At 44.0% G+C, this 21,543-nt stretch overlaps 1 protein-coding gene across 11 annotated transcripts in view; it reads left to right on the forward strand.

Annotated features, from left to right (window-relative positions):
* Positions 1-21,543, forward strand: part of DAB1 (DAB adaptor protein 1) — a 955,902-nt gene that overhangs the window by 855,866 nt on the left and 78,493 nt on the right. For 8 of the 11 annotated variants that reach the window (XM_075320416.1, XM_075320418.1, XM_075320413.1 and 5 more), the window contains 3 exons: positions 8,749-8,880; positions 13,925-14,044; positions 15,070-15,108. In XM_075320416.1, the coding sequence (XP_075176531.1) occupies positions 8,749-8,880; positions 13,925-14,044; positions 15,070-15,108 (291 nt within the window). The remainder of the gene's footprint in view (positions 1-8,748; positions 8,881-13,924; positions 14,045-15,069; positions 15,109-21,543) is intronic. The other 3 variants (XM_075320419.1, XM_075320424.1, XM_075320423.1) reach the window with 1 other exon arrangement.

Genomic DNA, 21,543 nt, shown 5'->3' on the forward strand with positions numbered 1-21,543 from the left:
TACCTCTCAGACATACTGCGGCGAAGCTTTTAGCTCGGGAGTTGTTTGCTGTGTTCTGCCGGGTGGGGTTGCCCAAGGAGATCCTTACGGATCAGGGGACCCCATTCATGTCTAAAGTGACCAAAGAGCTATGCCGGCTACTCCAGATCAAGCAGTTGCGTACGTCTGTGTATCATCCTCAGACGGATGGTTTAGTGGAGCGATTTAATAAAACCCTGAAAACCATGCTAAGAAGGGTGATTTCCAAAGACGGGAAAGACTGGGATATGATGCTTCCCTATTTGATGTTTGCCATACGAGAGGTGCCACAGGCATCCACGGGGTTTTCGCCTTCTGAGTTGTTATACGGGCGACATCCCCGGGGATTGTTGGACCTGGCAAAGGAAACGTGGGAGCAAGAGCCCACCCCCCCATAAAAGTGTGATTGAACACATTTTAGGAATGCAGAACCGCATAAGCGCGGTCATGCCAATTGTGAAGGAGCATTTACAGGAGGCTCAGGCCGCGCAAAGCGGCCGCTACAATAGACAAGCCACCGTGCGGACCTTTAAACCCGGGGATCGGGTGTTGGTATTGATCCCCACGGCGGAGAGTAAATTCCTGGCTCAGTGGCAAGGCCCCTACGAGATAAAGGAAAGAGTCGGGGTGGTCAACTATAAGGTATTGCAGCCCGGTAGGCGGAAACCTGAACAAATATACCATGTCAACCTATTAAAACCTTGGCAGGAACGGGAAAGCCTGATGGTTGATTTTCCCCCATCTCCCTCCTCTTCGGGTCGTTCAAACCCGGCTCCAGCGACCTCCGGAGAGGACGAACCGGAAGTAAGGATTGGAGAAGCCCTCACCAAGCAACAGAGGCGAGAGGCCAGACGGCTGGTTCAGCAGAACCCCGATGTCTTCTCCGAGCTGCCTGGTAGGACCAGTCTGATACGACATGACATTGTCACCGAGCCTCACCTGAAGGTACGCCTGAAGTCATACCGGGTGCTGGAGACTCGAAGACAAGCCATATCAGAGGAAGTGAAGACAATGCTACGCCTGGGGGTCATCGAAAAATCCCGGAGTGAATGGGCTAGTCCCATTGTCCTAATACCAAAACCCGATGGCTCCTTAAGGTTCTGCAATGACTTTAGGAGATTGAACGAAATATCCAAGTTCGATCTCTACCCCATGCCCCGGGTGGATGAGCTGATTGATAGGCTGGGACAGGCGCGATATTTCACCACGCTCGACCTGACCAAGGGGTACTGGCAGGTGCCACTGACGGAGTCCGCCAAGGAGAAAACCGCTTTTGTTACGCCGGAGGGTCTCTTCCACTATGTTGTCTTGCCTTTTGGGTTACATGGCGCTCCGGCCACGTTCCAGAGGTTGATGGACTTGGTGCTGGAACCCCACCAGGCGTATGCATCAGCGTACCTTGATGACATCATTATTTACAGCTCCGAGTGGCAGACCCACTTGGAACAGGTACAAGCGGTGGTAGACGCGCTTCGAACAGCCGGATTGACAGCCAATCCCAAGAAATGTGCGTTGGGACTCACGGAAGCCCGCTACTTGGGCTACGTAATAGGCCAAGGAGTGATTAAGCCCCAAATTAACAAGGTTGAGGCGATCCAGAAGTGGCCTAGACCCCTGACCACGAAGCAGGTTAGGGCCTTCCTGGGTATCGTGGGGTACTACAGGAGGTTTGTAAAAGATTTTGCGGGACTATCAGCCCCCTTGACGGACCTTCTCAAAGGCAAGAAGTCCGTCATGGTGCGCTGGACTCCGCAGGCCGAGGACTCCTTCCGGGCCCTGAAAGGGGTCCTGTGCGGACAGCCCGTTCTTGTAAACCCTGATTTCCGGAAGGAGTTCATAGTACAGACCGACGCCACGGAGGTCGGCCTGGGGGCAGTGCTGTCTCAGGTGGTTCAGGGGGAGGAACACCCCGTCACCTTCTTAAGTAGGAAGCTCACCCCTCCCGAGCGGAATTATAGCGTAGTGGAGAAGGAGTGCCTGGCGATCAAGTGGGCCTTGGAGTCCCTACGCTATTACCTGCTGGGACGACAGTTTCGCTTGGTGACGGATCACTCTCCGCTGGTCTGGATGAGGTCAGCCAAGGAACGGAATGCCCGGGTTACCCGGTGGTTCCTTTCTCTGCAGAACTTCCGGTTTACGGTTGAACACCGGGCCGGTAGGTTGCAGGGCAACGCCGATGCCTTGTCCCGCGGCCCGTGTTTGATGGCAGGAGTTCAACCCCGCTCGCTTGAACTGAGGGGGGGGTATGTGAGACTGTGACCGGGGTTATCTATGACGGCCGGTACGTCTCGCCCCGGTTGTGCTCACTCCATGATAGAAAGTAACTCCACTCCAGGGTTAATGCTGTTTCCCTACAGGCTGAAGAAAGGGTTAAATGGAAACAGGAACAAGGGCAGGTGTGCCGGGTGTGAGGGAGTGATCACAACTCCCTGAGTTCTCTGCTGGAGAGGCACATGTGTATTGTTGTGGACTTTTGTTTGGATATTAAACCGTGTGCTGTGAACCTTGGTGCCTGGATCCCGTGTCTTCTGCTGCGCAGCCGACCACGCTACCTCACAATATATATATATATATATATATATATAAAAATACTTTTTTGCTCTTTTTTTCTGTACTCTGTTATAGTTGTGGCCTTCCAGCCTGAATTACTGTTCTCAGCATTCATAGATTTACATTACAGCAGCCACATAGACCATAGGAAACAGCAGACTGAAGATGACTGACTTCTGTAACAGAGTGTAATGGGAAAGTACTGAGATATGTGCAGGGAGGAGGAGGAGGTGAGCTGTGACATCACCTATTGATTTTCATGGGAGATTGTTGGCATATTTTGAGACATGGCGATCAATTGGTGCAAAAATATTTTTATTATCAATGATTGCAAAAAAGGTGAAGGGGTAAAGGACAGAAAGCGAATTTACATCACCACAAATGCAAGGCAACACTATATATATAATATGAAACATTAGCTGGTAAGCAATGCATAGAAAATATATATGTTAAACCCATGTTAATGTGTAATCATCAAAAAAATCACCATAGTTAAATTTGCTTGGTAACATATAACCGTATCATTGTCACATCAAATAACATAGGGTTAACATAATGCATGTCATACAAGTGTAGATATTAATATACATGTATTCATACCAATTCAAGACAGCTCTGTCTGTATCGTAAGGCTTTTAATTTTTCTATGATCAAACAGGTTAATCATAAAGCATATCCCAGTGCACCATACAAATCACATGCGTCAGGGAATACTATTTACTCACTCAAAGGAACCCAGCAATCACATATCAGATGTGCATATAAAGAATCCCCATGGCAGATAATGGAACGCACATAAGACACCACCGTGCAGTTATATAAGAATAGAAATATATCTCAAAACGATTATCTACTACAAAATCACAGCAGATGTCTAATCGGCACTCCAAAATAAGGGACCAGCATATATTCATCCGTATGCACATATGTCGGAAATCATAGAATACTCTATAGGTACATGAATTCACATGTCCATTTGTCAATAGACCTCCAACATATAGTGAAGTACATATGAGAAATTGCCACATACAAACATACCGATAGGAATATATCCCAGGGAAACCTATCACTATAACGTCAGAGCAAATATCTCACAGGTACTCCAGCAAATGATTGCAGTCAAATACGGGGCCAATGTATATCTCTATATGTCCAGCAAGGACGCAATCAGACTGCAGCACACATAGCACCAAGGTGCCAAGGACAGAGCCATATATCAACATGTACTTATGCAGTGGTACAAAAGGGCGCCCCCTGACGAAGGTTCACACCGAAATGCGCATCGGGCGCATTCCCATCACAGTGTTTACCATCCTTTAGGTAACGTTATTTACGCTGGCTTGCGGTCAGCAATGCAGTGTTTGTCTATCTTTTGTACCACTGCATAAGTACATGTTGATATATGGCTCTGTCCTTGGCACCTTGGTGCTATGTGTGCTGCAGTCTGATTGCGTCCTTGCTGGACATATAGAGATATACATTGGCCCCGTATTTGACTGCAATCATTTGCTGGAGTACCTGTGAGATATTTGCTCTGACGTTATAGTGATAGGTTTCCCTGGGATATATTCCTATCGGTATGTTTGTATGTGGCAATTTCTCATATGTACTTCACTATATGTTGGAGGTCTATTGACAAATGGACATGTGAATTCATGTACCTATAGAGTATTCTATGATTTCCGACATATGTGCATACGGATGAATATATGCTGGTCCCTTATTTTGGAGTGCCGATTAGACATCTGCTGTGATTTTGTAGTAGATAATCGTTTTGAGATATATTTCTATTCTTATATAACTGCACGGTGGTGTCTTATGTGCGCTCCATTATCTGCCATGGGGATTCTTTATATGCACATCTGATATGTGATTGCTGGGTTCCTTTGAGTGAGTAAATAGTATTCCCTGACGCATGTGATTTGTATGGTGCACTGGGATATGCTTTATGATTAACCTGTTTGATCATAGAAAAATTAAAAGCCTTACGATACAGACAGAGCTGTCTTGAATTGGTATGAATACATGTATATTAATATCTACACTTGTATGACATGCATTATGTTAACCCTATGTTATTTGATGTGACAATGATACGGTTATATGTTACCAAGCAAATTTAACTATGGTGATTTTTTTGATGATTACACATTAACATGGGTTTAACATATATATTTTCTATGCATTGCTTACCAGCTAATGTTTCATATTATATATATAGTGTTGCCTTGCATTTGTGGTGATGTAAATTCGCTTTCTGTCCTTTACCCCTTCACCTTTTTTGCAATCATTGATAATAAAAATATTTTTGCACCAATTGATCGCCTTTTCTCTTGTTTGTTCTATTAGTCTTCAGCGATTTGGTCTTCATATATAGTAGTCCTTTTTTTGCATTTATGATATATACATATGGTATATAGATATATCCCTATGAATATGCGAATGTTTATACCGTTATTGATATTTTGAGACATGTGTAGAGACCATTGTACAGGAGGAAGAGGAGGTAACTGAGCTATGACATCACCTATTGGGAATGGTGGATCCTTTTATCTACTGCATGTACAATGATCAGTCATTGTACAGGAGGTGGAGGTGAGCTGTGACATCACCTCTTGTGAATGGTAGATGCTGTGTTATCAGTCATAGTATAGGAGGAGGAGGTGAGCTGTGACATCACCTATTGTGGATGGTGCATCCTGTGTGATCAGTCATTGCACAGAAGGAGGAGGTGAGCTGCGACATTACTTATTGTGGGTGGTGGATCCTGTGTTATCTATTGTATATAAAGGTGTAATCAGTTATTGTACCGGAGCAGGGGGAGAAGGTGAGCTGTGACATCACATATTGTGAATGGAGGATCAGGTTATCTACTGCCTGTAAAGTTATCAGTTTTTGTAAAGGAGGTCCAGGAGGCAAGCTGTGATATTGCCTATTGTGAATGGTGGATCCTGTGTTATCTACTGTATATAGGGGTTATCATCAAGGTACAGGAGGAGGAGATGAGCTGTGATATCATGTATTGTGAATGGTGGATTCTGTGTTGTCTACTGTATATAGAGGTGTTATCAATCATTGTACAGGAGAAGGAGGTGAGCTGTGATATCATGTATTGTGAATGGTGGACCCTGTGTTGTCTACTGTACATAGAGGGGTTATCAATCATTGTACAGGAGGAGGAGGTGAGCTGTGATATCACCTTTAGTAGATACTCAGTATCTACTGTATGTAGAGGTGTTATCACTCATTGTACAGGAGGAGGTGAGCTGTGAAATCACCTATTGTGAATAGTGGATACTGAATATCTACTGTATATAGAGGTGTTATCACTCATTGAACAGAAGGAGGTGAGCTGTGACATCACCTATTGTGAATGGTGAATCCAGTGTTATGTACTGTATATAGAGGTGTGATCAGTCATGTGAGGCTTGAGGCGCACGGCGTCTCCCTAGGATGTAATATAGCGGATTATTGCGGTTCTATATCACTGATTAGAGCCAGGTGCAGGAGTTTCGCTGCGGCATACGGGAGTCACAATGACACATTTCAGTAGGATAATTAACATTCTCACATAGAGATGACATTTCCCCGCAGTAACTTATAACTATCAATTACCTGGCGGTAAACATTCACTTTCTACATTACCGTACAGCCGACGATTCACATCCAGGAAGATTTCATCTTTACTCCGTCTCTTCATTCGTGTAATTCTTTGCATTGAAGTCAAATCTGATAATCATGCGACTATTTCTTGTCTTAAATATTTTCCTTTTTTTTTCTCCAATAGAAGGCGCCATTTTTGTCCTAGAATAAAAATGATATTTTTACAGGGGCAAAAATCTGTTTTTATTTTTTTTCAAAAATATCTCATTTGGCATTGATTTGTCTGATCTGAAAATCACTGATACTGAATCATTATAGGTTTATATTTCCTTAGAAATAAAATGTGATTTTACTGTGAATGTTCAGCATTTGATTAATTTCCTACATTGAACTTTGTTTACCTGATACAAAGCTACAATTTCCCCACAAAGACCAAAAATGAAAGGGAACCGGCCAGGTTTAAAGTTTCTAGCTTTTGCTCTTTTATTTTATTCCCAGAACGCCACTGAGTATTGTTTTTGTTGTGTTTTTTCATCTACCGTTAATTTTTACTATGTTAAGCAGAAATTACTCAATGGATCCTCAGGGGCGGGTCTTTAATTACATTTACCATCTTTATTAAGCAGAAATGACTCAGGATCCTCAGGGGCGGGTCTTTACATTTACACTCTTAAGCAGAAATGACTCATTGGATCCTCAGGGGTGGGTCTTTACATACACTATCTTTTTAGGCAGAAATAACAGGATCCTCGGGCGTATCTTTAAGCACATTTACAATCTTTATTTAGGAAAAATAACTCAGATCCTCAGGGGTGGGTCATTAAACACATTTACTAACTTTATTAGGCAGAAATGACTCACAGGATCATCAGAGACAAGTCTTTAATCACATTTACTATTTTTTTAAAGCCTAAATTACTCACAGGATCCTCAGGGGCGGGTCTTTAATCACATTTACTATCTTAAGCAGAAATGACTCACAGGATCCTGAGCTGCAGGTCTTTAATCAATGTTAGCCACACCCACTTATAAAGATCATAACAATGAGCACTAAAAAAGGCCCATATCTCTGGAACCATAGAGTGGATTAAAAAAAAAAATATAAAGTTCAATACTAAAGGAAGCAGTGGGAATTAAACAATACTTGGACATTATTGACTTGGTGATAGTTATTCTTTAAATGCTATTTTTTTCTTCCTGTAGCCACCATAGCCACCACTAGGGGGAGTTTAGGACAAGCATTGAAGTCAATAATAAAGGAATAGGTGCTCCCCCTAGTGGTGGTTGCAGAAAGGCAACATTTAATCACTACATCTACGTTTATATAGTGAATTTGTATCAGGAAAACAAAGCTATTGAGAAAGCAATTAAGACAAAACTGTCCTTAAATTTTAGTTTTCTTTATATAGATTGAATTGCAGTTTAAATCCTTTATGTTGTATATTGTTATTCTGAGATCATATCATAGTAATATCTGACATTACGCATGTGGGTATAGTTATAGAAAATGGCAAAAAATGGAGAGGTCTGTCATTTTTATCATAGATAACTTCAAGTGTCTAATAATTGCACCAACAGTTGTTGCCTTCTCACCAAGCTGCTTGCCTATTGTCTTGTAACCCATCCCAGCTTGTGCAGCTCTACAATTCTGTCCATGGTGTCCTTAGACAGCCCTTTGGTTTTGACCATGGTGGAGAGGTTGGACTGTGACTGAGTGTGTGTGTGGACAGGTGTCTTTTATACAGGTAACGGACACAAACAGGCGCAATTAATACAGGTAATTTTGGAGGGGATTCTGTCACAGTTGAGACCTCTCCACACTTTGTACTTTGTAGGTGGGAAAACTTGCAAAATCGGCGGTATATCAATACTTTCCCCACAGTGTGTGTTTGTGTATATAGGTGTGCGTATATATATATATATAATATATATATATATATATATATATATGTGTATATATATATTTGTGTGTGTGTGTGAACATTTGGAGAAGATTGGAGCAGAGCAGTGATCGGTATTTGCGCTGCCGGTTGGTCCCGTCCAGTCCCCGTTACATTCTCTCATACTCATTGACATGGAGATGTTCAGTTTCTGACACATTTTTTAAGTTCTTCATCCCCTTTAATGATAGATTTTGTGCCACTTCAGTTTCTTATTCGTTTCATTCTGGGCAGACTCTTAAAAATCAATATTTACTAGATGCAAATATTCTGTTTCCTAAAACAAAAGTCGAAAAGTAAAATCCCTATCATTCTTTCCTCCTGTCTTTAGTAAAGTTGCAAAGAATTTGCCAGATGAGGACACAATGTAACTTCCTGCTGTATAATTATTTAAAGGGGAACTGCACTATGAATTAATCTTCTCTGTATAATCTTCCGGGCTCTTTACAAGCAGAAGTTCTGATCCGCTGTGATAAGCCCTGAACCTGATAACAGATATCTAAATGTAGAGTTCCCATTTATGTTCTTTACAGTCCCATCGTCTGTGAACGTTCTGTGAGTTTTGTTCTAGATTTTTCTTGGGGGCCTTTTTGCAGGTAGTAAGGATTGTCTCAGATTCGGATCTCTTCTCTTGCAGATTCTTCACCATCATCACGCTGTACATGAAATCTCCTACATAGCCAAGGACATTACGGACCACAGGGCGTTTGGATATGTGTGCGGGAAGGAGGGAAACCACAGATTTGTGGCAATAAAGACAGCCCAGGCAGTGAGTATATACTATGGATCATTTTTCCCTCTATGTTATGTTAAGTTTAGGTGTCACACATTCATCTAAACCATTAATAATATCTACTAGCTGTACTACCCGGCTTCGCTTGGGTTAATAACTGCTGTTAACACAATAGAATGTATTAACAAAAATGTATTCTGCACACAAACACCACAAAACAAATAGATATAAATGTAATTATGTCTGTCTCCCCATCTGTATATATCTCTCTGTCTCTCTCTCTCTTTGTCTGTCTGTCTCTTTCCCTGTCTGTCTCTGACGGTCTCTGTCTCTTTCTCCGTCTGTCTCAATCTCTTTCCCTGTCTGTCTATCTATCTCGCTGTCTGTCTATCTATCTCTGTCACTTTCCCTGTCTGTCTCTTTCCCTCTCTTTCCCTGTCTGTCTCTTTCCCTGTCTGTCTCTTTCTCTCTCTTTCCCTGTCTGTCTCTTTCCCTGTGTCTGTCTTTGTCTCTTTACCTGTCTTTGTCTGTCTCTTAACCTGTATCTCTCTTTCCCTCTCTTTCCCTGTCTGTCTCTTAACCTGTCTCTCTCTTTCCCTGTCTGTCTCTTTCCCTGTCAGTCTGTCTCTTTGTCTGTCTGTCTCTTTGTGTCTGTCTCTTACCCTGTCTATGTCTGTTTCTTACCCTGTCTGTGTCTGTCTCTTTCCCTGGCTGCATTGTGATACGCCAACATTCCATATAAGGGCGTGGCTGCGCATTCTTCTGAAGTTCTGGCTGCACTGTGGCTCCCAGCTCCATTCGCTTTAATGGAGGCAGGTTTTTTGGTGAATAATTGTAAAGCGCGGGGTTAAAATATCCCCTCAAAACATAGCCTATGACGCTCTCGGGGTCCAGAAGTGTGAGTGTGCAAAATTTTGTGGCTGTAGCTTCGACGGTGCAGATGTCAATCCCGGACATACATACATACACACACACACACACACACACACACACATTCAGCTTTATATATGAGATATGGCAACTTATGTCTGGACTGGCAGCAATATTGGCAACCAGTGCATCCTGTTGTAGCCATTGGCATCACTTCACTTGTGTTTATATACCACATAAATAAATCTCATTTCCCATCATCTTCACCCTGTCTGTCACCAATGGGATAATAGACGTCTCCACTAAAACATGGGTGGTGAACTGTCACAATTTACATTCTGAGCCACAAATAGCGGGAGAATCAGTTACTTTTTAAAATGAACATTCCGCCTATAAATGTATCTTCAAATAATAAAAAGATATATCGTTATCTCCATGTTCTTAAGCTGGTGTCACACATAGCGACAGCGACAACGACATCGCTGTTACGTCACCATTTTCTGTGACGCAACAGCGACCTTGTAAGTCGCTGTTATGATCGCTGCTTAGCTGTCAAACACAGCGACGCAGCAGCGATCATGATGTTGCTACATGTGCAGATAGCAGGGAGCCGCGCACACTGCTTAGCGCTGGCTCCTTGCTCTCCTAGCTACAGTACACATAGGGTTAATTACCCGATGTGTACTGCAGCCACATGTGCAGAGAGCCGGAGCCGGCGCTGGCAGCGAGAGCGGCGGAGGCTGGTAACGAAGGTAAATATCGGCTAACCAGGGAAAGGTCTTCCCTTGGTTACCCGATGTTTACCCTGGTTACAACTTACTGCAGCTGCCAGATGCCGGCTCCTGCTCCCTGCTCGCTTCAGTTCGTCGCTCTCTCGCTGTCACACACAGCGATCTGTGCGTCACAGAGGGAGAGCGACGACCAAAAAATGAAGCAGGACATTCAGCAACGAGCGGCGACCTCACAGCAGGGGCCAGCTCGTTGCTGGATGCCACACACAGCGACAGCGACGGGACGTCGCTGCAACGTCACAGAAAATGGTGACTTAGCAGCGACGTCGTTGTCGTCGTCGCTGTGTGTGACACCACCTTTAGTCTGGAGACTTTTCAGCAACTTCTGTATTTTGGTGGATAACAGATGCCCCAGCCTTTATTTAGGGGAGAGGGGCAACTCTTTGTAATACTTTATTTTACTAAAAAAAAGGGGGGAGGCCCCTGCTGCAGCCAATTAATTTACAGCCACACCAAGGTCAGGGAAGAAAAGGAAGAAGAAGAATAAGAAGAATATATATGTGATATATGTGCTCCAACATCAAAAAATAAGATACCAAAGGAGGAGGATGTGATATATTCTGAAATATATATATATATATATATATATATATATATATGTATATATATATATATATTTTTTTTTTGTGTGTGTATATATATATATATATATATATATATATATTCCATATATATATATTTATATATATATATATATATATATATATATATATATTTTATTTTTGTGTATGCCCTTACTGTGTTTTGATATTTATCAAGAATCTCTTAAAAGGGATGATAATAATAATAATACACAATATTTGGAGCTCGCGTACTGATCTCATTTAGGTAAATTTTCCCTCGTATACTTTTCTTTGTCACCTGACACCAATATTGAGCTAGAAAAAAAGTTCTGACTCCTGGAACTAAAGCCATTAAAGTCTCAATGATCGTTGACATTTGTCAGATTGTGTGCAAGGTAAACTCTATTTTGTATTTCCTCATATAAAAAATAATTACTTTTGAGGGGAAATTGGGGGAAAATCCCTTCTTCGTAGTAATGCACCCCAGTAATTGCCCCATCACTTGGGGGGATTCAAATTGAATCCGTGAAATGAAAAGATGAAGAGTCAACCACATAATACATCATGTATCAAGTCCATTAGGGAAAAAAAATCCACCACTTTCTAATGGTTAATAGAGGGGAATCCTGAGTGTAGATGATCTACATAGGCCCTATGGATAAGGATTAGCACATCCCTGTATTGTATATTTTTAGCTTTTTTCTTCCTTAGTCTTTCCTTTAGCTGCAATGTATTACACCATGTAGAGCATATATAGTCCCTGTTTGCGTTTACTTATTGAGCCCAAAGAATTCACCATTCATTATAGATGATTTCACAGCTCACCTCCTCCTCCTCCTCCTCTGCAATGATTGATACAACTCTATATACCATAGATAACACAGGATACACAATTCACAATAGGGGATGTCACAACTCACCTCTTCCTGCTCCTGTACAATGACTGATAATATAGGATCTACCATTCACAATAGATTTCACAGCTTACCTTCTCCTCCTCCTGTACAGTCACTGATAACACTTCTATATACAGTACATAACACCGGATCCACCATTCACAATTGGTGATGTCACAGCTCACCTCCTCCCCCCTTGTACAGTGACTGATCACTTATCTATATACAGAAGATAACAGAGGATCCACCATTCACAATAGGTGATGTCACAGCTCACCTCCCCCTCCTGTACAATGACTGAGTACAATGAATGATAACCCCTCTATATATAGTGGATAACACAGGATCCACCACTCACAATAGATATCACAGCTCACCTCCTCCCCCTCCTGTACAATTAATGAAAACACTTCTATACACAGTAGAAAACACAGAATCCATCATTCACAATAGGTGATGTCACAGCTCACCTCCTCCTGTACAATGGTTGATAACACCTCTATATACAGTAGATAACATAAGATCCACCAGTCACAATAGGTGATATCACAGCTCACCTCCTCCCCCTCCTGTTCAATGACTGATAACACCTCTATATACAGTAGATAACAGAGACACAGAATCCATCATTTACAATAGGTGATGTCACAGCTCACTTCCTCCTCTTCTTCCTGTTCTCAGTAGGGTTTAGGTCAGACTCTTGCTACCTATATCGATGTAAATGCTGAAAAGGAAAGGAGGTGCAAAAATGGTTACATTTCTGTTAGTATTTCTTTTATCTTAAGAAAGTGAAAAAACAACAAACATTTATAAACATTAAGTCATTTCTGACACTTTCCCTTCTAAGAATGATTAAGATGATTATTAAAAGAACAATCTGTGTTCCAATATGTTCCTGCTACATGAATGTCATTTATCAAAGCCTCTGAAAGGTCCAGAGTCCACATGCTGAGAGGGCCCAGGTCCAGAGTAGAGTCCACATGCCGAGGGGGCGCAGGTGCAGAGTCCACGTGCCGAGGAGGGCGCAGGTGCAGAGTCCACGTGCCGAGGGGGTGCAGGTGCAGAGTCCACGTGCCGAGGGGGGTGCAGGTCCAGAGTCCACGTGCCGAGGGGGTGCAGGTGCAGAGTCCACGTGCCGAGGGGGTGCAGGTGCAGAGTCCACGTGCCGAGGGGGTGCAGGTGCAGAGTCCACGTGCCGAGGGGGGCGCAGGTCCAGAGTCCACGTGCCGAGGGGGCGCAGGTCCAGAGTCCACGTGCCGAGGGGGCGCAGGTCCAGAGTCCACGTGCCGAGGGGGCGCAGGTCCAGAGTCCACGTGCCGAGGGGGCGCAGGTCCAGAGTCCACGTGCCGAGGGGGCGCAGGTCCAGAGTCCACGTGCCGAGGGGGCGCAGGTCCAGAGTCCACGTGCCGAGGGGGCGCAGGTCCAGAGTCCACGTGCCGAGGGGGCGCAGGTCCAGAGTCCACGTGCCGAGGGGGCGCAGGTCCAGAGTCCACGTGCCGAGGGGGCGCAGGTCCAGAGTCCACGTGCCGAGGGGGCGCAGGTCCAGAGTCCACATGCCGAGGGGGCGCAGGTCCCGAGTCCACATGCAGAGGGGGCGAAGGTCCAGAGTCCACATGCCGGGGGGGCACAGGTGCAGAGATGGGCGCAGGTGACGGCTGTACAGACACAAAGCTTTACATCCTGCGTGTGACTCCTTATTGCCCAACCTCTACACATGAGCCACGCCGGCCGCAGGAAGGGATTTATCATCGGCCCACGTAGGACATCTCGCCCCTTCATCCGCCGTTGATTAATAACCTTCCCGCTTTAGTGACATTTTGCGGCACTTTAGCGAGCGCCCAATGTTAGCTAAGAGTCAGACGTCATTTAGGAAGCGTTTTTAGTCGTTGTCCCTGTCAAGGAGGAGATACGTGGAATCCCTGCCGAAAAACTAATTTCAAGTATTGTCCTTCACTTTCAGGCTGAGCCAGTCATTCTGGATCTGCGAGATTTATTCCAGCTTATCTATGAACTGAAGCAAAGAGAGGAAATGGAGAAGAAAGCACAAAAAGATAAACAGTGTGAACAGGCCGTATATCAGGTACTGTGCCGGCCCCGCAGATCGATGGGTCCTTCTGTCAATCACCCGGCTTAATGAGGGGTCATAATATTGCAGAGAAAAGGGCATTGGGAATGCATTTACTCAGAATTGGATTAAGGGGTCATCCAAGCCTCACGCGTCCTCATTTGGGGATAGTAGGTAGCGCAGGCATCATGGACGCCAGGCTGGTGTCATGATTCATGAACTTGTCCTATTTTAATTAATAGGAAGAAAATCAGTATTGCATCTTACCTCTCAATCCAAAGTGCGAGATTCTGGATAACCCCTTTAAATCTAAAGGTCTAATTGCGGTGGCTCAGTGGTTAGCACTGATGCTTTGCAGCCACTAAGGACGAAATCTGCGAGAAGTTTGTATATTCTCCCTGTTTTTGCATGGATTTCCTTCAGTGTCCTCACACACTCCAAAAACATACTGGGACTACATTAAACAGGAGGCCCCTTAACAGACATCCATGGGTCCTAACAAAGCATATGGACAGTGATGCACAGAAAACACAGTCCTTAAACAAGTTCATCTCTGCTACATTTATATATGGGTTACTAAAATCTCACTCACTCAGTCAATAATTACTTTTTAGTTTTGATACTTCTGATGGTGACAGCAAGTACCTGATTTTACCTGTTCTTCGTAAAAATAGTCATACGATATGATAACCTTTTCATGTCTATAGCTAGCTTTACCCATTAGTACCTACAAACTAAAATAGTTGTTATTCAAATATTCAAATGTAATCAGCTAGTCAAAAATAAGTGTCAATTTTTAGGTACCGCAATGGGGTCCTGCTGCGCCCCAACACTATCTTCTGTGCGATAACTAGCACCTTCTTTGCTCATACGTTAAATCTCATACTCTATTAAACTCTGCTGAGTGTCCGTGTTATAGCATATTCACAGATCTAAAGTATTTCCAGCTTTGTCTTTTCTGTCTTCTTTCCAATCGCAATTTTCATTTTCATCTGCCTTTTTTATGCTTGTTCTTTTTCCTTCTGCTTGCCTTGCTTCAGACAATTTTGGAGGAAGATGTAGAAGATCCTGTTTACCAGGTAACTTCTTTCGGTGGGAAAGAAAATGTAATCTGGTGTAAATAAATGTGGGAAGTGCAGATAATGAGATACACAGTAAAGGTTTATTAGCCGGTCATAAAGAGGATATATCATTCCTATCCAACCCAACTCAAGCCAATTATGTTACTGTCTAGCCCGCGCCGTGATCTAACGTTTCATCTCTTTTTAGTGCTGGTTATTTAAATAGGAATTGGATATTATTCAAATCCAGATTAAAGTGTTTAATTTTTAGTATGCCATTAAGAGTGGAGATTGGGATTTTTATGAGACGCCCTTCGGGTATCAATCTGAGTTGTGTAATGTTCTAGCTAATTGTTTGCATTTTCTTAACTCCATAAGGCAGCTGTAGAATTTATTAGTGAGGTAGTTATTATACTTTTATTAGACCCAACTGCTTTATGGCCGCAGGGAGGAGCATTAGGGCTTGTTCACACGTTGCGGTTTTTTGCAGCAAAGTGAACGGAATTTTTTAAATTCTTAATGTTTATTTTATATTTGGAGATTTGAATCTTTAAAGCTGCAGCATGTCGGTTCTTTCAGCGTTTTTGCAGTGTGTTTCACCCATAAAAATATAAAAATAAATGGGGAAAAAAATATTCAAAAACTTGTGAATTTTCTGCAGCGTTTTTTTTTTTCAAGATACTGACTTTTGGTGCAGAATAATTTGTTGCAAATACCCAATTTGAGTATGTAGCCTAAGTGTCCCATCCATTACCCCCTATAAAGCAAATAAGTGAGATTAGCCCCCAATATATTTGCAATTTGCAACATAGACTATTTAGAATTATATTGCATTCCTTTAAGCCAGGGGTTGGGAACCTATGGCTCGCCAGGCAGATGTGGCTCTTTTCATAGCCGCGTCTGGCTCGCAGACAAATCTTTTGGTTTGTAAGATGCACTTTTTGGGGGGGAAAATGGGGGTGCGTCTTACAAACCGCATAAGGCTTAATGGGCGGCAGTGGTGGCACAGGGTTGGCGATACTGCGGGCTTGTGGGGTGTCACGGCAGCGAGCGCATTGACATGTGCACTGCTTTGACTCTCCCGCAGTTGATCGACTTCAAGAAAACGGGCGCAGAGGCGGCGCGTGCGCAGATAGGATTCTGCGCACATTTTCTTGAAGTCCATCGCGTCGATCTGCGGATACGCTGCAGCCATTTTCTTGAAGTTGATCTCGTCAACTGCGGGAGATTCAAAGCAGCCCGCCTGCAGATCAATGGCACCCACTGCTGTGAAACCCCAGGAGCCCACAGCAGGATTGCCGACTCTCCGCACACTGACCCTCTTGAGCCGCGGACACACCCTCCTCCGTGCCCGCAGCATCGCCTACCCTGCCTCCTGGTATCTTCTGATCCGCTCCACCACCGCTGCTCCCCACTGGTGAGGATGGCTCTCACGGAATTACATTTCTAAATATGTGGCGTTCATGGCTCTCTCAGCCAAAAAGGTTCCCGACCCCTGCTTTAAGCAAACATACCTGTATAGCCCCATCTTCTGTTTTATGGTCATTTATTTATGGATGTCATTCTTTAGGCTGAGTTCATATGTCCTGTAATCATCCATTAGATCGGATCCTGCAGAGATCTGTTGGGAAAAAAATTCTGCAAACTCAACTTTTTTATCCATTGTTAAATAACTGATTTCTGCCGGATCCGTATTTTTAACATTGAAGTCTATGGAGAACGGATCCGTTAACTGATTTCTATTTGGTCATCCGTTTTGTTTGTTTTGCATTTCGTAACGAATCCGTTTTTTCTTTTTGGATACATTTCAAACAGAAGATAAATAGTGATCCATTAACGGATCTGTTCTCCATAGATTCTCATGTTAAAAAAAACGGATCCGGCAGAAATAATTTTACCAACTGATCTCTGCAGGATCCGTTCTAACAGATGATTACAGGACATGTGAACACAGCCTCATATTGAAGGCTCGTAAGTCGCACTCACAATGATTGCAAAGTGAGACATGATTATAGCTTGAAAGCAGAAATTAATGAGATAAAGGGTATATATATAGTATATATATATATATATATATATAATATATGTATGTCACACTGTACTAAGGGAGACGCTGAAGCTGCGAGCAATGTAGTTTGAGTGCAGTTAGCAGGTAAACCACCAGAGGGGAGTAGAGTAGTCAGTAATCCAGGTCAGCAGCTGGAGATCTCGTCAATCGCACAGGGATAATCAAATCGTGGTCAGGTGATAGCCGAGGTTTCGAAGTTGGGAAGTCACGTATGCAACAGAGGGGAGAGACGGAGCCGAAGTTAGAAACGAGGATAGAGGTCAGATGCCGGGAAGTCCAAATAAAAACAAAAGGACAAACAGGTTGAGACCGGGATAAGACAGACAGGGAAGGGTACACAGTAGACAGCAGCAAGTAGTCAGGGACCGGGACAGATGGACGAACAAAGAGAGTATGGGTCAGAACAAGGTAGCTGGGAGGCAGGACAGATCAGGTGGCTCACCAGAGCCAGTAACACATGCTGCAGAGCATAAACTATCACTGGCACTGAGCCGGAGGTGCAGCACCAGGATTTAAAGTCCCGGAAACCAGAGTCAGGCATGGAGGAGTTAGCACCTGACATGACCAGGCCAGAGCTGGGTGAAATAATCAGACCACAGCGGCAGATAGAAACCTGAATCATGACATATAGACTTAAGGCATGCATCCAAATTTCCATATCCAAATTATCCAAAAAGTTAAAGGGTTTACCCTACCATTAGAAATATTGGTATTGTGAGAGAACAGAATCTATGTTGTTGGCCAGGGACATTTCATATTTGCGTTCATGCCTCTACTGCTCTTATTAGTGCGTAGTTCAGAGGGATCTTGTCCCTTGTCTGTGACTCTATATAAACTGGTCACGTAATATAAAGAATTCTTTGCGTACACCATACTAGCTTGAGTGCTGTATTGATTTCCCCAGCGCTCGTAAAACAAATCTTATTAATTTGGAGTTCCAGAGGCCTAGGAAGAGAGTATTTCGCTCACAGAATATTACAGAGAAATTCCAAATATAGGGACTTAATGATACTCAGAATATAAATGTTGCATCACTAATTAAAAGACATTAGCCACAATCCTCCGGAAACTAAAAAATGGCCTAAACTGTGAATTTGCATGGCAAAGCCTTACTCCATAGCTTCCCAGATGGTGTTTATGACATGGGGATCCACCTGACCTCTCCCAAGGTTGCATCCAATCCTATGCCCATGCCGATTGCAATCAGTGTATGAGCACATAGGGGTAGAATATGGTCCAACTTGTACAGAAGAGAATGCAGCCAAGGCAGTGGAAATGACCAATCTTTGAATCATAATAAAGACCATCGTCCATCATTTACATACCCCCAGAGCTCCAAATCCCCAATTTTGACATAGTATTAGATCCTAAAATGTTATCTGCCTTTGACCACCACTAGGGGGAGCTTACAACATGCTGTATTATTTCAATGCTTATCTGTCATGATCCACGTATGACCCTGCTTTGCAGAGCCATTGTATATGTTTATGTTCCTGCTGTCTGTATTCTCCGGGGTCATGTCCAGGGCAAAAAGCCTCTCCTGCCGTGCCTCATTCCTGGGGTCACGCTGCCTTATCTGGGTTCTGTTTCCCTCGGTACTGCACCAGTTATAGTTCCTGCTCTGCAATGTGCTCTCCTGGTCCCTGTAAGTCTGTTCTGATCCTGATTGCTACCCAGTTCTCTGTTCCCTGGCCTCCGTCCTCCCCGTCTCATCTGTCCTCCCTGTCTCCCTGACCCGCTCTTTGTTTATTGACCCCCGTCTCCATTCCCTCCTCTTACTGACTTGTCCTCCCTGTCTCCGACTTCGGCTTGTTACCTGACCCCCGTCTCCAGTACTTCCTCCTACTGACTTGTCTTCCCTGTCTCTGGCTTCGGCTTATTACCTGACCCCGTCTCCATTCCCTCCTCCTACTGACTTGTCCTCCCGGTCTCCAACTTCGGCTTGTTACCTGACCCCGTCTCTGTTCCCTCTTCCTACTGACTTGTCCTCCCAGTCTCCGACTTCGGCTTGTTACCTGACCTTGACTCTGTTCCCCTCCGACTCCTGATGATACTTCCTGGCTTCTGACCCTCTGCTCTCACGTGACTCCGGCTCCGCTTACTCCTTTGTATTTACTTCACTTCCCGATTCTGACCTCCGCTTGTACAACCATACTATTGCATCCTTACTTGGATGCTAGTGACATCTAGTGGGCTTACACCTAACTACACACAGTGGCTCCACATCTCGCCAGTGTACTAGCTCCCCCTGGTGGTAGCTTCACATTATCAGTATGCAGTGAGCTCCCTCTAGTGGTGGCTAGAGGCAGTTATTCTAACCTGTATCTGTTCAGGGGATTTGGGGTCTCTATATCAGAATAATGAATCTCTGACGCTATAAAGATCTAATTAGAATTTAACCCTTAACTCTAATTAGGATAAAGAGATAGAAATTTGCCTTGAGGAATGTCCCCTGTAAGGACACACGAACTATTTTGAGACTTTAAGGACCTTATTATTCCTGCAAATGATACAAAATACCAATTGTGTCAGTGAATGCCGCAGCGTTTCTGTGAAGATAATCCCATTTAGTACAATATAGGTCAATCTGAAGCAGAGGAAGTGAGTGGAGGCAGCAGCGTGACTCCGAGCCCGCGGATTCCTTTTGTAGGTTCGGATTTTCCGCTGTATGACACTCGCAGCCGAGCGCCAGTCACATTGTTTTACTATTAATCAGAATTAATAAGCTCACTGAGCCAAATCAGATTATCTGGATCCACGACGACCGAGACGGTGGCAATAAGTTCATGTAAATCATTCTACAAAGGCATCAATGTCACGTCGCTGCATCGCTCCTACATGGCCTAATCAAGTGGAGTCCGGTCTATAAAATATCCTCTTTGTCAAGAATCCGATCCAATCATTGTAACAATTACCAGTCCAGTCTGGTTACATTATACAGTTTTCAGCTTTTAAATGTCATTATTTTGATGCTTTGACATTTTCAATACTTCTGCTTGCTGTCAGTGAACGAACAGAATACTGCAAACTCTCTGAATAGCCTCCAAGCTAAGACATCTGACGGATGAGGATTGCTACAATCTAATATATAAAGCTGAGTGTATGTATGTATGTGTGTGTATGTATGTATGTATGTATGTCCGCTAAAGGAATCCGCACCGTCGTATTTACAAAAACGAAATTTTGCACAGACACCCCATGTGACTCAGGGAACATCATAGACTATGTTTTGACGGGAAAATTTAACCCCGCGCTTTACAGTTACTCTCCAAAAAAACTGCCTCCATTAAAGTCAATGGAACTGCGAGCTACAGGCTATGAATAGCAGCTGTGAGTGGTTGCTTTAGGAACAAAATAAATTGTCAGTATAAGAAGCTTATGTATGAGGTAATCAGATGTCAGTGGTGAGACAGATATAGAGAGACAAAGAGACAGGGAAAGAGACAGGGAAAGAGACAGAGAAAGAGACAGTCAAAGAGACAGACAGAGGCAAACAGACACACACAGACGGGGAAAGAGAGACAGACGGGGAAAGAGAGACGGACGGAGAAAGAGAGACGGACGGGGAAAGAGAGACGGACGGGGAAAGAGAGACGGACGGGGAAAAAGAGACGGACGGGGAAAGAGAGACGGACGGGGAAAGAGAGATGGACGGGGAAAGAGAGACGGACGGGGAAAGAGAGACGGACGGGGAAAGAGAGACGGACGGGGAAAGAGAGACGGACGGGGAAAGAGAGACGGACGGGGAAAGAGACTGACACACGGGGAAAGAGACTGACACACGGGGAAAGAGACTGACACACGGGGAAAGAGACTGACACACGGGGAAAGAGACTGACACACGGGGAAAGAGACTGACACACAGGGAAAGAGACTGACACACAGGGAAAGAGACTGACACACAGGGAAAGAGACTGACACACAGGGAAAGAGACTGACACACAGGGAAAGAGACTGACACACAGAGATAGAGAGAGACAGAGAGATAGACACACAGAGACAGACACACAGAGACAGACACACAGAGACAGACACACAGAGACAGACACACAGAGACTGGGAGAGACAAAGAGACAGACACACAGGGAAAGAGACTGACACACAGGGAAAGAGACTGACACACAGAGATAGAGAGAGACAGAGAGATAGACACACAGAGACAGACACACAGAGACAGACACACCGAGACAGACACACCGAGACAGACACACAGAGACAGACACACAGAGACAGACACACAGAGACTGGGAGAGACAAAGAGACAGTTATCCCAGGCAACGCCGGGTACTACAGCTAGTTGTATCTAAAAGATAACTCCAGGGTTTATATGAGATCTGTGAAAAGAATTGGGTCAGGCTTTCAGCTTCCTAGTGTTTCACTAAAAG

This window comes from Anomaloglossus baeobatrachus, chromosome 8, assembly GCF_048569485.1.
Source record: "Anomaloglossus baeobatrachus isolate aAnoBae1 chromosome 8, aAnoBae1.hap1, whole genome shotgun sequence".
In the NCBI taxonomy this organism is placed as follows: domain Eukaryota; kingdom Metazoa; phylum Chordata; class Amphibia; order Anura; family Aromobatidae; genus Anomaloglossus; species Anomaloglossus baeobatrachus.